The 14,678-nt window shown below is 42.7% G+C and overlaps 1 protein-coding gene across 6 annotated transcripts in view; it reads right to left on the reverse strand.

Annotated features, from left to right (window-relative positions):
- Positions 1-6,311: 6,311 nt before the first annotated feature.
- Positions 6,312-14,678, reverse strand: part of LCP1 (lymphocyte cytosolic protein 1) — an 85,574-nt gene continuing 77,207 nt past the window's right edge. For all 6 annotated transcript variants that reach the window (XM_063619118.1, XM_063619119.1, XM_063619117.1 and 3 more), the window contains 3 exons: positions 14,449-14,572; positions 11,185-11,309; positions 6,312-8,113 (listed from right to left, as the gene is read on the reverse strand). In XM_063619118.1, coding sequence (XP_063475188.1) covers positions 7,981-8,113; positions 11,185-11,309; positions 14,449-14,572 — 382 coding nt within the window. In that variant the 3' untranslated portion in view covers positions 6,312-7,980. The remainder of the gene's footprint in view (positions 8,114-11,184; positions 11,310-14,448; positions 14,573-14,678) is intronic.

Below are 14,678 nucleotides of genomic sequence, written 5' to 3' on the forward strand. Positions count from 1 at the left end.
GAGGAAAGGAAGCAAGGAAGGAAGGAAGGGAGGGAAAGACAAATTTCTTCTCATTCTTTATCCCTCTTTGAGATGCCTCTCTGTGGATCCTGGCACCTCTACTGGGGAGCGAAAAGAACACAGAAGTTGGAGCCGACAGATCCCATGCCTAGCTGGGTAATCAGGCAAATCTCAGCCTCTGGAAATGCAGCTTCTTCTGTAACCTACCTCAGAGGGCTGTTGTGAGGATTGAATGGGGTAACATTTAAACTAACTGGCAAAAGCAGGTGCTCAATATATTAAAATTCACACGAAAAAGATAAACCAGGAAGGGAGTTGGTAGAGACTACTGTGTTCTCTGCAGGAGGCTCATCTAGTTCATCAGGACCTTGGGAACAGCTAGTCTTCCTCTGCTGCTTTCTGAGAGTTTGGTGATGAGTCACCACCTCAAGAGGCCATCTAGTTCTGGCCGATCTATCTGATTGAATCGTGGACCCTAGGACCCAGCTAACTTGTTCTCCAGCCAATTTAGAAGAATGAGTAGCAAAAATAATATGGCAAGTATTTCTTGAAGTGCCCTAACCCTCTGTCCTTATTAGCCTACCCTGTGATGAGTGGCCTGCCTTGACTTTCTGTCAAACTGGAGCAGCCTGAGACTAAGGACAAATGCCCTGTTTGCCTTGGCCGGCCACAACTTGGATATGCAGGTCAGGCTTATTGTTAGCGAAGCTCTGAGAGTCAATTAATTTGATTCCTTTTTATTATGAGTTCAGGTGCAGCTCCATTTACAAGTTTTTCTTTCAAAATCATTCAGCCATTAAAGCTGCATAATCTTAGAAGGTTTTGAAGACAAATAATTGGTAAATGTTTTTCCCCTTCACACATTATCTCTCATGTTTATTCATGAAAAGTGAACCAGTCTTATAATTTAAACAGTGTCTTGGGGTATCTGGCCTCCTGTATTTCTAAGGGGGAGGAAAGATGAGGCTATCCCAGAAGCCATTTAAAAAGGGGATTTGAGGCCTGAACGCAGAGAACTCAATCCCAGGTACTAATGACCTTGCTTCGGCTTGCAAGACTGAGCCTGAGGCCTGTGGCACTAATAGGGTTACCGCGTACCCGGGCAGGCAAATGCCTGTTGACTGGATGGCTAAATTGTGAAGAAAGCAAAGCTTACCTGTGCAATGTGTCCATGCCTTCATTCCTACTTTCTGAATCAACAGTGCCTTTTATTGTTCTGCCCAACTGTTAAGATGTTCCACCTGTTAAGATGTTCCACCTGTGCCTGCTCTTTGGCGCAGTACTCCAGGCTATAGACCAACATTTCTCAAACCTGGCTGCACATTGGAGTCATCTGGGGATCTTTTAAAAACCCAGCTGCCTTGGCTGCACATCTGATCAATTATGTCAGACTCTTGTAGGGAGGAGTATAGGCATCAGCACTGATTAAAGCTCCTGAGATAATTCCAATGTGCAGTCCGGATTGAGAAGAGCTGGTCTACACCAGTTCCTCTTGAAGTATGGTCTGTAAGTCACAGGCTGCAGAATCTCCTTGGATGTTTGTGGAAAATGCAGATTGCTGGGTTCACCAGCCCTATAGGCACTGAGTCTCAAGGTGAGAGCTGGAAACTGTGTTTTAATAAGCTCCCCAGGTGATTCCTAAGCTTTTTACAAGTCCCCCTGCTTCTTATGATAGGGCCATTCTTGCTTCCCATCAGTTATCCTAGGCTTTCAGTTCCTCAAAGATATCAAGTTTCATTCATCCTCAGGACCACTGCATATGATAGTCGCCCTACTTGGAAGACATTTTCCTCTTTCTCCTTGTTATTAGGCATTTGGCAGAGTTAACAATGATGATATTGTAACCCCAGAAAGTCATTGCAAAGTGCATGCTTTGGGAGTTAAGAGTAGACACTGGAGGGCCTTGGAATAGTAATGGTTTACTATTTAATAAGTTCCCTAACTGTCACTGGAAGTCATAGAGAGATTGCTCCAGGGATGGTGGGAGAAAAGCCAGTTTGACAGGCAGTGGAGGGATAAGAGGGAAGACTTGAGTGACGTGGCACAAACTGGGTCAGATCCATTAAAGAGGCAGCCCTGGGCAGCTGGCAAGAGATCATGTCAAGAGACACCATGCAGGTGCCAGCAGGACCAGAAGATCAGCTTCTTAGAGCGAGTGCCACCTGGAAGAGGGAAACCAAGGGAAGGGGCACAGCAAAGGGCAAAGCTGGGTGGTGGAGGATGTATCCAAACAGAGGGAAGAGCCACTCTGGCCACATCAAGTGAATACTGATGATCGGGAAACGTTCGTGGAAAGTTATTTCACTCTCTCGAGTCCAGTGTAAGTGAGAAAGTGTAATTTAATTTTAAAGAGTCTAATTTAGCCTTCCATCAACTGTAGATCTTTTAACGAGACCTTTATTCTTCTAGGACAGCGTTTCTCAAACTTTAATGTGCGTAGGAATCTTATTAAAATGCAGATTCTGATTCAGTATGTCTGCGGTAAGGGCTGAGATTCAGCACTTCTAACTGGCTCCTAGATGCCCCTGGTCTGAGCACTACACTTACAGCAAGGAGGTTTGAACATTGCGACTTCTAACAGTGGACCCATGGTGTAGACAAGTCTAGAAATGACCGCTGAATCAACAGTTTTTATGTTAGCTTCCATATACCTTTAGAATTAAGTGTTTGTGTGCATTCTAATTCTCTAAATGATGTATATTAGATTTCCATTAACCAAAATATATGTTTAAGTGGAACTCTCCAATTCCAACTTGCCAAATAACATAAAAAATTCCTGTCATTTTACTGACCTGTCTCTGAGTTGTTAATGATAACATGCTGGGCATTAACTAGGTTACCTATTTTTGTCCCTGACCTAAGGTGGGTTATTAAATATATGTAGATATTAGGCATGAGAAAACATTTACACAGTTTTCTTTTTGTCACTCATTTACAGGCTCAGTTGGTAAACTCTGTCTTTCAGAAATAGGGAGAAAGCATACTGAGTAAGAACCCTCTTTGACAGCTTAAAATTTAATTACAGGAATTTTATTAGGAAACTGTCAAAGTGACTAGATTTCGTAGGAGGATCGGTCAATGCCTCTAACTTGTTCTGAGCATCAGCTCTGCTTTCTGGATCATGAAAATGGCAGAAACGTACTGGACAAAACAATGCCAAGTTCACCAAGATAGCACTGCTGGTGTTTACTGCAAGCCCATCTGCACACTGGGTGGTACAGAGAACAGAGGTCAGTGACAATAGGCATAGTAAATGTAAGGAAGGTGGGCCCAGGGCTCATCCCAAGGACTGAGAGCACATGGAAATATTCCATGCATTAAGCCTCAGTCTGAAATAGGCTGGTCTAAGGCAGGCCAAGAGTTTACCCAGTCTTTACAATGGAGATCACAACTGTGCTCCCAGGGACAGACTAGGGCTGTGTGTGTGTGTGTGTGTGTGTGTGTGTGTGAGAATGTGAGTCTAGGTGAACAAAATCACTAAGTTGACTGATACTTTAAAAGGTCATTTAATCCAATGCATTGCATCAGACCAGCCCTAATGTCATAATTTCCAGACAGGAATCCATTCTATTCTAAATACTCCGCAGGTAAGTCTATTTCACAACTTTTCTCACAATTATCTCTTTCTGTTCAGCATTTCCTACATTCAGGAAACATTTGTTTATGACCAATATAAATCAATCTTTTAAAAGTTACGAAACTCTTACTAAAAATCTAGAAATGTGCCTGGCTCTGTAGGGAACAACAGCATGAGTAAGGCCCCATTCCTGCCCACTTCTCATTCATCACAACTGAATTCTTCCAAAAATTTTGGTTGATCCTTTACTCAGAATTATTTTTTTCCCTGAGCTCCTGTGATATTTAATTTAGAAATTTGTTATCGCATTGATCACATTCTGCTTTTTATTATGGTTTATGTGTGCATCCATGCTGGTTAACATGCTTCTTTAGACATAAAACAGAGAAGTTTGGATTGGCTAGAGCATCTGTCCCAGCTTAGGGTTTTTAATAAAATAATTTGAGGAAACTTAAGAGGATCCATATCGGCCGGGCGCAGTGACTCACGCCTGTAATCCCAGCATTTTGGGAGGCCGAGGCGGGCGGATCACGAGGTCAGGAGATCAAGACCATCCTGGCTAACACGGTGAAACCCCGTCTCTACTAAAAATACAAAAAAAATTAGCCAGGTGTGGTGGCGGGCGCCTGTAGTCCCAGCTACTCGGGAGGCTGAGGTAGGAGAATGGCGTGAACCCGGGAGGCAGAGCTTGCAGTGAGCCGAGATCGCACCACTGCACTCCAGCCTGGGCAACAGAGCGAGACTCGGTCTCAAAAAAAAAAAAAAAAAGAGGATCCATGTCTGACTACCCAATGTGCTATATTTTTGCTAGAGCAGGAACTTGATAAGTACCTGTTGAATTAAAATTAACATTCTGTGCTCAAGAAGTGGGTATAATATTATCCATTATTGCCTTTTTTTGGGGCAAAAGATTAAAACAACTTAAATATCTATTTAGAGGCCACTGGTTAAATGGAGTTTGGTATGCCTATATAGTAGAAGACCATGTACCTGTTGGAAAGATTGAAGTAGGTCTGTATGTACCAATATGAAACAGCATCCAAGACATGGTATTAAGTAAAAAAAAAAAAAAATGGAATAAAGAGTGATGTTTATGGTATGCTAATATTTGTTATAAAAAAGATGTGTGGGTGTGATATGTGCACAGAATATTTCTAGGATACAAAAGAAATTGGTAACAGTGGTTGCTGATTAGGAGGGGAATTTCAGTGCAGTCTAGTACAAATAGAAAGAAACAATATCTATAGCCTCTTAATATGTTGGGAACAGAGTGACCTCCTAAGTATAGAAGGTGCAGCAGTGTTTAGGCCGGGAAGGAGCTACCTCCAAGAAGAAGTTGCTGGTAAAGCCCGGACACACAGCTTAGGCACAAAAGCCCAGCTTCCTAGCTGCTGTGTGGGTGGGTGGCTCCTCTGCAGGTCAAAGTGTGGCCACGCCAAATCGATGGTCAGCTTCTCTGTCACAGCAGCCCAACCGAGGAAGTTGGCTGCAGCAGAACTCCTCTGCATCCCCCCAGTGCACCCCCACGTCTTCCCAAGTAAGGCCCCGCCAAGCTGGAGAGGAGATCTCGGGCACTGCTAACCCCAAAGATTCCTCCTCAACTCAGTCTAGACATTGTTTTGCACCAATCCTTAAGTCTGAGTTTTGTTTATGATTGGGTTTGTTGGGGCTCAGAAAAAACGACACCCCAAAGTGTGGCACTTTGGTATGCAGAGTACTTTGAGCTAAAGGAGACTGGAAAGCCTCCAAGGAAACCTCAGAAACAAGTCTCCCTCTCTGACCTTCTCCTGCCCGCCTGTCTCCTCCCCTTCTTTCTCCCCTGAAGCAACTCACAGAAAGCAGAATTCCTCTTTCTCAAGGAGGGTCATAGAAACTAGAACCCCTTTCCCCCAAAGCAAGCCGTAAAACCCTAGAAAAATTACTCTAACCTTCCCCTGCCTTTCTGCGTAGACAGTGACGGTAAAGAAATTCTCTGGCCTACCTTGCCTGATAGTAGGTAATAAGACCCTCGTTCCAGGGGGGTCCTGCCCTGATCCCTGGAGGAAAAAATGCTACAGACTGCAGCCAAGAAGAATCGGAACAGACAGACCTTGCAGGGCTTCCCCGTCCATTTAGTAGCCTTAGATCACAGCCTTTTGCCCAATCACATTTCTGCATGGCCGTTCATTCTGCATTAAATCTAAGCATAAAAATGAACAGTCTTCCCTGGATCTTTGGGTTTTCATTTCTAAAAGCTCCCATGTCATGTAAAACTTTGATGAAAGAAATTTGTTACCCTTTTCTCTTGTTACCCATCTTTTGTCATAGTAATGGCCGTGACTCTTATGATAGGCGAGGAAAGGTATCACACCTCTCCACTCCTACAAGTTCAGTGTATTTCTGAGTTTGGGTCTCAGCTTTAATTTTATTCCCTGCTTTGCCTAACGGAAATTTATTCTTCAGTTTTTAGCTAAACTATTTCTCCTCAGACTGTTTCCTGTCATAAACTCATGTCTCACCCTGCCGTTCTTTTTATCACTTGTCACATCTGTTATTTTAATTGTTTAACTTCTGTCTTTCCTAAGACAGGCATCAGCTGAGCACAGTGCCTGTTTAATTCATAGGCACATTCCTAAAACCTTGCAGAATGCCTAGCACATATTAGGCACTCGAACATGTTGGAGGAATGAATGAATGAATGATTTATAGTACACTGTTAGCAAACTTTCAAAAGGAAACATTCAGAGACACCTAATATAGGGAACATTTTATTTGGAAAGATTTTGAGCATCATTCTCTTTTCATTTTTTATTAAGGCAGTAACAGTCTTTCTTCCTGGAGGCGGATGGGGGAAATCATCTGAGGCTACAGTAAGTTCAATCTGAAGTCAAAACCAACCACTTTGCATTCAGAAGCAGCAAAAATACCGGTTATGGGCTGGGAGGAGCCACATGTTGGCTTTCTGAGTCCACTGCCAAGGAACAGATCCAGAGCAATGCATTTCAATTGCTTTGAAAAATGGCTAAGTTCCATTACATACCACCACTAAAGAAGATACCTCATTGATGAGCCTTTCACCATGATAGAGGGAGTCTAGTGTTGGTTCACAATGGCCTGTTGCTTTTTAGCCTTCCGTTGGTTTCGGGGGAAATTGCTCAACCTATGAGAGCTCTCATATTCATACTTTCTGGTTTTGCTTTGGAATTCTTTGTCCAGTAAATTAGCTCTTCATAATGCAGTTCTGCCATTTCTTATCCAGCATAGATTCATTCTACCCTTGACAGCTGGCTAGGTGTGTGTGTATGTGAGTAGGGGTGCTATTCATTGGCACATATTGTCCCCCCTGGAGTTTAGGGGTGGCAGAAAGCTTTTATAGTACCAAAAAAGTAAACATTGATAATATGGCCTGACAACAATCAGATATGCTAAGCTCTAGAAGCAAAAGCAAGGTAGGATTGCCTCCAAATGTTGACAGATATTAGCCATACCACAGTAACTAGATCTAATGTGAGGGCTAAATGCCTGGAGAGGCAGCACCCTAAAGGATGCTTAGTTATAGCTCCATGCTGCCCCCGAGTGGCTTGATGCTCCATTACACCCTCCTTGGATCCAACCTTCCATTAAGAGTTACGGCTTTAGAGGGCAGCGTATTCAAGATGTTAGATCTGCTTCAAGCCCAAATTCTAGAGCTAAAAGCAGAGGGGTTCTTAGCGGCTGAAAAAAAAAAAAAACAAAACCTGATGACATTTGGGACTCCAGTTTTGAGGAAAGGCTCCGATGATGAGGCTTACTTCTGCAGGCTACCAGAGACTCCTGAGACTTCAACAGCTTGACTGATTTCTCAGAAGCTCCAAGTGGCCCAGAAACAAGGATGGCCAGAAGAGATGGGCCCCTAGAAGGCATGGTTCCAAGAGTGTGAGGAGCAAAGTCACGGGAGGCAGGGTAGGAAGAGGGGACAGAAAGAGGGGCTTGCAACAGATCAAATGCTGACCTCCAGGAACAGGGTTTAGGGCAGGTGTGATGATTCCCCTCCTGGCCCTCATCTTGAACAAAGAAAAGGGAAGCCACATGAAGCTGGTTTGGAAGATTATATCAAAATTAATACCACTGCAGCTTCTATCCTCGACTAACGGCAAAAGCGAGAAGGGTACCTGGAAAATAACTTCTTTCTTTTCCTCTAGATTTTCGAAGAAGCAAATAAATCAAGAATAGAAACCTATATATAGGAGGTTGGGCCTCCTGCAAAGAATGAAGCACTTTTTGTTAAATATAGGAGAGGCTACTTGGCTGCACTAATATGTGCTTTTTGGAATCTTATAGAGTGTCACCAAGTTGAACTTTGGAATGGCTCGAATCATCCCGGGAGCATCTGTGCCGGGCAGTCAGGAGTGAGTGCACCGCCTCTCACCCGGTCCCATTGGGCCTCACACCCTCTTCATTCCTTTCCCCATGAGGCAGGCAAACACGGTCATGACCATTTTGGGGTTCACTTCAACCAGGTCTTCTGGCAAGGCATACACTCTTGCTCCAATTTTTCGGGCCATAGAGATGGCGTACCTAAAAGGGAGAAAAGAGGAAAAATAAGGAGAGCCTGAGAAACACAGCACGAATGGGACCCTGGAGGGTCACAGTCACAGTCGCCCCATAGTCAGGACAGAACTCACTCCTGCAGTGGCTGGAGTCAGGTACCAGCATCCTCACACTTTTGTGGGCAAATTTTGGCTCAACCAAAACTTCTGACAAAGCATCAGACTTGCTGGCTAGTCTCGTGATCATTATCAAGTGTATTATTTGCCCTTGGAGACCTCTTCAGCTCCTGCCTTTTTTTTAAGTTAAGTTTTTTTTCTGTAGAGACAGGGGTCTCATATGTTGCCGAGGCTGGGCTTGAACTCCTGGCCTCAAGAGAACCTCTTGCCTCAGCCTCCCAAAGCACTGGGATTACAGGTATGAGCCACTACAGCACATGCTGCCACTTTGGATACTCACACCAGGAGTATTCTCTTGGGCTACATAGCAGCGTGGCAGAAAGAGTCACAGAACTGAATAAAAATGTGTGCTAGGAAAAGATTGCAGACTACATTTCAACTACACTAACATTTTTACAAGGAACAAAAGAGGAAAAATGTATAATATCCTGACCTTGGCCGGGCGTGGTGGCTCACGCCTGTAATCCCAACACTTTGGGTGGCTGAGGAGGGTGGATCACGACGTCAGGAGATCGAGACCATCCTGGCTAACATGGTGAAACCCCATCTCTACTAAAAATACAAAAAATTAGCCAGGCATGGTGGCGGGCGCCTGTAGTCCCAGCTACTCGGGAGGCTGAGGCAGGAGAATCGCTTGAACCCGGGAGGCGGAGGCTGCAGTGAGCCAAGATCGTGCCACTGTAGTCCAGCCTGGGCAACAAAGTGAGACGCCGTCTCAAAAAAAGAAAAATCCTGGCCTTACACATCAATTTTTTAATTCTTTTTTCCATTCCAATTCTTGCCCACATATATTTGTACTTATTTATGGTACTATAATATAGAGTAGCCAGAGATTTATATTCCATATTTTCACATAGAATGATAATAGCTGCATCAGAACATTTTTGCTGTATTTGTAGATATATGAAGATAGATTTTATTAATTGTAATTTATTTTCAAATGAGCCCACACTACCTGGCAGTTCTTTCATTCACCTCGTTTATTATCTAGTGACCTCTTACTATGGTTACACCAGACGCTCTTCACTCTACCCAAGCCCACATTTACTACCTCCTGCTCTCCTAAAATTACTTTACTTTTACTTTATTGATCAAATTAAATTAAGAGCATCAGGCATCAGTAGTCTCATTTTTTCTCCTTGTCTATCTCTCAATAACTTCTTCCATATTAATTATTAATGAAGTAAAATTATTTTTCCCCATTATAAAACACAGAGGGAAAACTGTCTGAAAATTAGAAGGGAGCTTCAAACAAAATCACACACAACCTTGCCACCATGACATAACCATTCTTCGCATTTTGTGTAATTTCTTTCACCCCTTTTTCTAAGTAATTTTGTATCTCGCCCTCACAGAGTGCTTAGGAGTCTGGGCTCTGAAGTTGGACTTTGAATCTCAGCTGCACAACTGAAAAACCGTATGGTCTTGGCAAGTTTCTTAAACCTAATCACACTCCCCTTGAACATCTGGGCTGAAGGCTTCTTACAATTTCTGGGTCTTCATATGTGTTTTTCCTTCTGCCTGGAACATTCTTCCTCTCTCCTTCACCTGTCTACTTCCTTCTTGCTCGTCTTTTCAATTGAGCTCAGCTGAGCTGCTATTTGCTCTAAAGAGCTCTAGTCCCCTTCCTATCCCTTCAGGGATGCCTCATACTGTCCCTTCCACACCTCTCATCACAATCTATTGTAATTTTAGTTTAATTATTTATTTGTCTCCATTAGATTGTGTTAAACTTCGGCATCCCGGGAGCGCAGGTTCCCACTTTCCCAAACTGGGAACAGAGAGAAGGGATCTGGTGGGATCATAAAGCAGGGATGCCGGGCACTAGATACTTGTAACTTCTAGACCTGTGGTATGAGCTGAACTGTGTCTTTTCGAAATTCATATGCTGAAGTCTTAACCCCCAGCACCTCAGAGTGTGACCCTAGTGGGAAAGAGGGTTGCTGCAAATGTAAGTAGTTAAGACGAGGTCATGCTGGAGTTGGGTGGGACCTTAATCCAGTAGGACTGGTGTCTTTCTAAGAAAAGAAGTGTCACAGAGAAACACAAAGGGGGAAGACAGCCGTGTGATGTCACAGACACGCAGGAAGAATGCCATGTGAAGATGGAGGCAGAGATTGGCATGGAGCAGATTCTCCCTCAGAAGAAACCAATCCTGCCAACATCTTGATTGCAAACCTCTAGCTCCTATAACTGTGAGAGAAGAAACTTCTGCTGCCCGGTTTGTGCAGTACTTTGTTGTGGCAGCCCAAGGAAACTAACGGAAACTGATCTGAGAAAAGCACCTGTCTGGAGCAGATGTTCATTAACTTTTTTTGCAAAAGACTAGATGGTAAACATCTTAGGCTTTGTTGCAACTATGCAACTCTGCTGTTATAGCGGGGAAGCAGCTATAGACAAGATGCAAATGACTAGGCTGTGTTTCAATAAAACTTTATTTAGAAAAGCAGACAACAGGGCAGATCTGGCTCAGAAACTGTAATATGCTGATACTCACTCTAGAGGAATCATTTGGCAGGTGACCTGAATGGTAAAGCACAAGACAGTGGCTTCACACTGGCAAAGGCTCTGCTGTGGAACCCTACCCCTGTTTATTCTTATCCATGAATATTCATGAATGGAGCATTTGGTTAGGAAATTGGTTTTATGAAACTATAGGCTTGCTTATCAATTACAAGAATGCTCTTATTATTGGTTTTTTTTTTTTTTTGTCTTGCTCCCATTCTGGCACTAGGAGCTTTAAACTACTATTGTACCATATCCAAAATAGTGATGATGAGACTGCAGAAAGTCATGAGAAGGAAAAGCATGGATAGTGAAAATGAAATGTTTGTATAAAGGCATGAGCATTAGACTTTACAACCACTCAGCTGCCAGTTGGGTCCTTCCCTCCCAATCTGAGGTTTATTTTTATTTACGTACTTGGCATTGTTGAGTTTCTCATCATCATTCAGATTTTCTGTCTTCAGAAGGTCATAGTTAATGGAACCTGGTTGGATGGCATCGATGAGGTCCAGAACGGGCAGACTGGTACTAATCTTCGGGTCCTATGCAGAGACAAAGGGAGGGTTTCATCAACGTGTCCCAAAGTTACTCCCATTCAGCTCAAAGGAATTGGGTGGCTTTTTCTTCTTAAAATATACAGCCTGGTCTGGGAAATGCAGCAGTATTCCACATAGTGTTTCAAATAAACTGTAGTTTCTGTAGGAGCATCAGTAACTTCCCAGAGAACCCACTGTCTACCAACAGCAGGTAGTCATTCTCAAATAATAAATGGAAGGAAGTTAGCACAACTAGAGAAAGACATAAAGTTAAAAGAGTGGATTGTGTCAAGCATATGAAAAAATGCTCAGCATCACTAATTATTCACAGAAATGAGGACCAAAACCACAATGAGATACCACTGCACACCATTCAGAAGGGCTATCAATAAAAAGTCAAACAATAACAGATGTCGGTGAGGTTGTGGAGAAAAGGGAATGATTACACGCTGTTGGTGGGAATGTAAATTAGTTCAGCCCCTGTGGGAAGCAGTTTGGAGATTTCTCAAAGAACTAAAAATAAAATTACCATTTGAACCAGCAATCCCAATATTGGGTACATACTCAAAGGAAAGTAAATTATTCTTCCAAAAAGACACCTGCATGCTCCTGTTCTTCACAGCACTATTCATAATAGCAAAGACATGGAATCAACCTAGGTGCCCATCAATGACGGACTAGATAGAGAAAATGTGGTACATATACACCATGGAATACTATGCAGCCACAAAAAAGAATAAAATCATGTTATTTGCAGCAACATAGATGCAGCTGGAGGCCATTATCCTAAGTGAATTAATACAGTAACAGAAAACCAAATACTGCATCTATTCACTTACAAGAGGAAGCTAAACATTGGGTATGTATGGACATAAAGGTAGGAACAATAGGTACGGATGAATACAAGCAGGAGGAGGGTGGAAGTGGGTTAAAGGTGAAAAACTACCGTTCAGCACTACACTGACTATTTGAGTGACTGGTTCAATGGAAGCCCAAACCTCAGCATCACACAATATACCCTTGTAACAAACCTGCAAGTGTACTCTCTGAATCTGTTTTTTTTTAAAGAGTGGGTTGTGTTCATTTCTAAAAGGGCTTCACATAAAAGGAATGTGGGGCTAGTATGACATTTCTTTCGGTACACTATGTGGCCTCTTGTACTTAATCAATTCTGCAACGACTTACTAAGAAGACAGGAGAGAAAATGAGCCCCGGGTGTTACAAGGAGCAAAAGAATTGCCAAACCTTTCTAAGAGTGAACCCCAGCATCACTTGCCAAACCTTGTCCCCATAAGAACACCCCAGAAGCCACAGCCTAATGTAATGGGCTGGAGCAGCAGCTATTTTAGGGAGAGAAGCACCCCTGGGCTATGTAACTGGCCACTTCGTGTTAACAGCTAAGTGACCTATAGATACACTACACTCTGCAGCCTCACCCCACAGGTAAAAGGCATTTTCCTCCCATTTGTGGACCATCACATACAATTACTAGCCATACTCTCAGGAAGTTACTTGAGTTTTGATGTCCTCACCTATAAAATGAGGAAAACAGTAAAGCCAGCTTCACAATGTCAGCGAAGATGCCCTGAGACATGAACAAGGAGCCCCTGGTAGCCAGAGCGCATTCAATATCTAGTGCTCCTTTCGACTTTGCTTTTCTTTACTGCCTTTCCAAATCTCTTTCTGGAAGAATCTGCTTGCATCAGTGACCAATATCCACTCCTAACTCTGCTCAGCTCTCCAGACTGAACAGTAGGCTGGAGATGGAGCAGAGGTGACGGTTATCTGTGATGAGCTCACAGCAGGTGGACACTCCTGTGACAGCCCTGCCCTGACAATATCTTCTGCTACTGCTTGTGGAAAGAGATTTTCATTTTTTCTTAATTTTGAAACACAGGATGGATATCATGATGAATCGCCTCACCAACCCTGTTAATACAACTCTGAAGGGGTTCCTCCCCCTAATCCTGACCTTCAAGCTAGAAAAATGTAGTTAAGATGGCACAGGCATTATGATGATGTGGATCAAGTGCACACGTCCCTTGAGGAGGAATCCAGTTAATGGAAGAAACATGAGTCAAGAAATTTAATAAAATGCTGCTATTAATAAAAATGGGATTTAGATAGAAGTACACAACCACTTTTTTACAAAAAACATCACAAGGGAGATCTTTGAGCATTTTACATGTCACCATTATAATGTTAATCTGAATCGTGGAGGTGCCCCCATTTTACGAACACTATCATACTTTATATTACTTTGAGAGAACAATGCCTAAAATCTTGCTTTTAAAATCATGGATTTTAAGTGGGAACTAAGCACTGAGTACACATGGACATAAAGATGGGAATAAGCCAGGCATGGCGGCTCATGCCTGTTATCCCAAAGCACTTTGGGAGGCTGAAGCAGGAGGATCTCTGGAGGCCAGGAATTTAAGACCAACCTGGGCAACATAGTGAGACCTCATTTCCAAAACAAACAAACAAAAATTGCTGGGCATGGTAGTGTGCACCTGTAGTCCCAGCTACACGGGAGGCTGAGGCAGGAGGATCACTTGAGCCCAGGAGGTTGAGGCTGCAGTGAGCCACGATCATGCCACTGTACCCCAGCCTGGGTGAGACAGAGTGAGACCTTGTCACAAAAAACAGATATAAAAAGTAAAAATAAAAAATAAAAAATATTTAAAAATAAATTAACATTTAAAATATAAAAATAAAAATTAAAAATAGACAGTAGAAACGAGGGAAATGGGGAGGGAGGGAGGAGGACAAGGGCTAGAAAACTCCCTGTTGGGTACGATGCTCCATACCTGGGTGGTGGATTTATTTGTATCCCAAACCTCAGCATCACTCAATATACTCATGTAACACATCTGCACATGTACCCCCTAAATCCAAAATAAAAGTTGAAATTACTTTTTTAATGCTGAGTTTTTACAATTAACTATTATGGGAGAAAGTATTGAGAAATTCATCAATGAAATGGCTGATGAACATCAAAACAATAACGAGTCATTTAAGCAAAATTGAAATGAGAGGGGGAGCCTCTAATACCTACCACTGAAGATCACTTGAACATACAATGAAAATAATACAGATAGGCATAGAGCTCAGATGGCCTCTAGCAGAAGACAAAGAATTTTACCTTGAAACTAGAGATGGATGAACTTTTCTCTGCTTCCCTCAACGTTTCATTCACCCAGTTGACAATAATGTCATCATTGACCTTCTGGCCACCACCGATTTCTTCGAGGATATTCAGTGTATACCTGAACAAAATAAACAATGCTTTCTGGAGAACAGTTGCTAAAGAATTTAATATAAACAGAAAGTAGCTAAGGATGGAATTTTTTTTTCAAGTATGTCATAGAAGAC

Source organism: Symphalangus syndactylus, chromosome 15 (genome assembly GCF_028878055.3).
Source record: "Symphalangus syndactylus isolate Jambi chromosome 15, NHGRI_mSymSyn1-v2.1_pri, whole genome shotgun sequence".
Lineage (NCBI taxonomy): Eukaryota > Metazoa > Chordata > Mammalia > Primates > Hylobatidae > Symphalangus > Symphalangus syndactylus.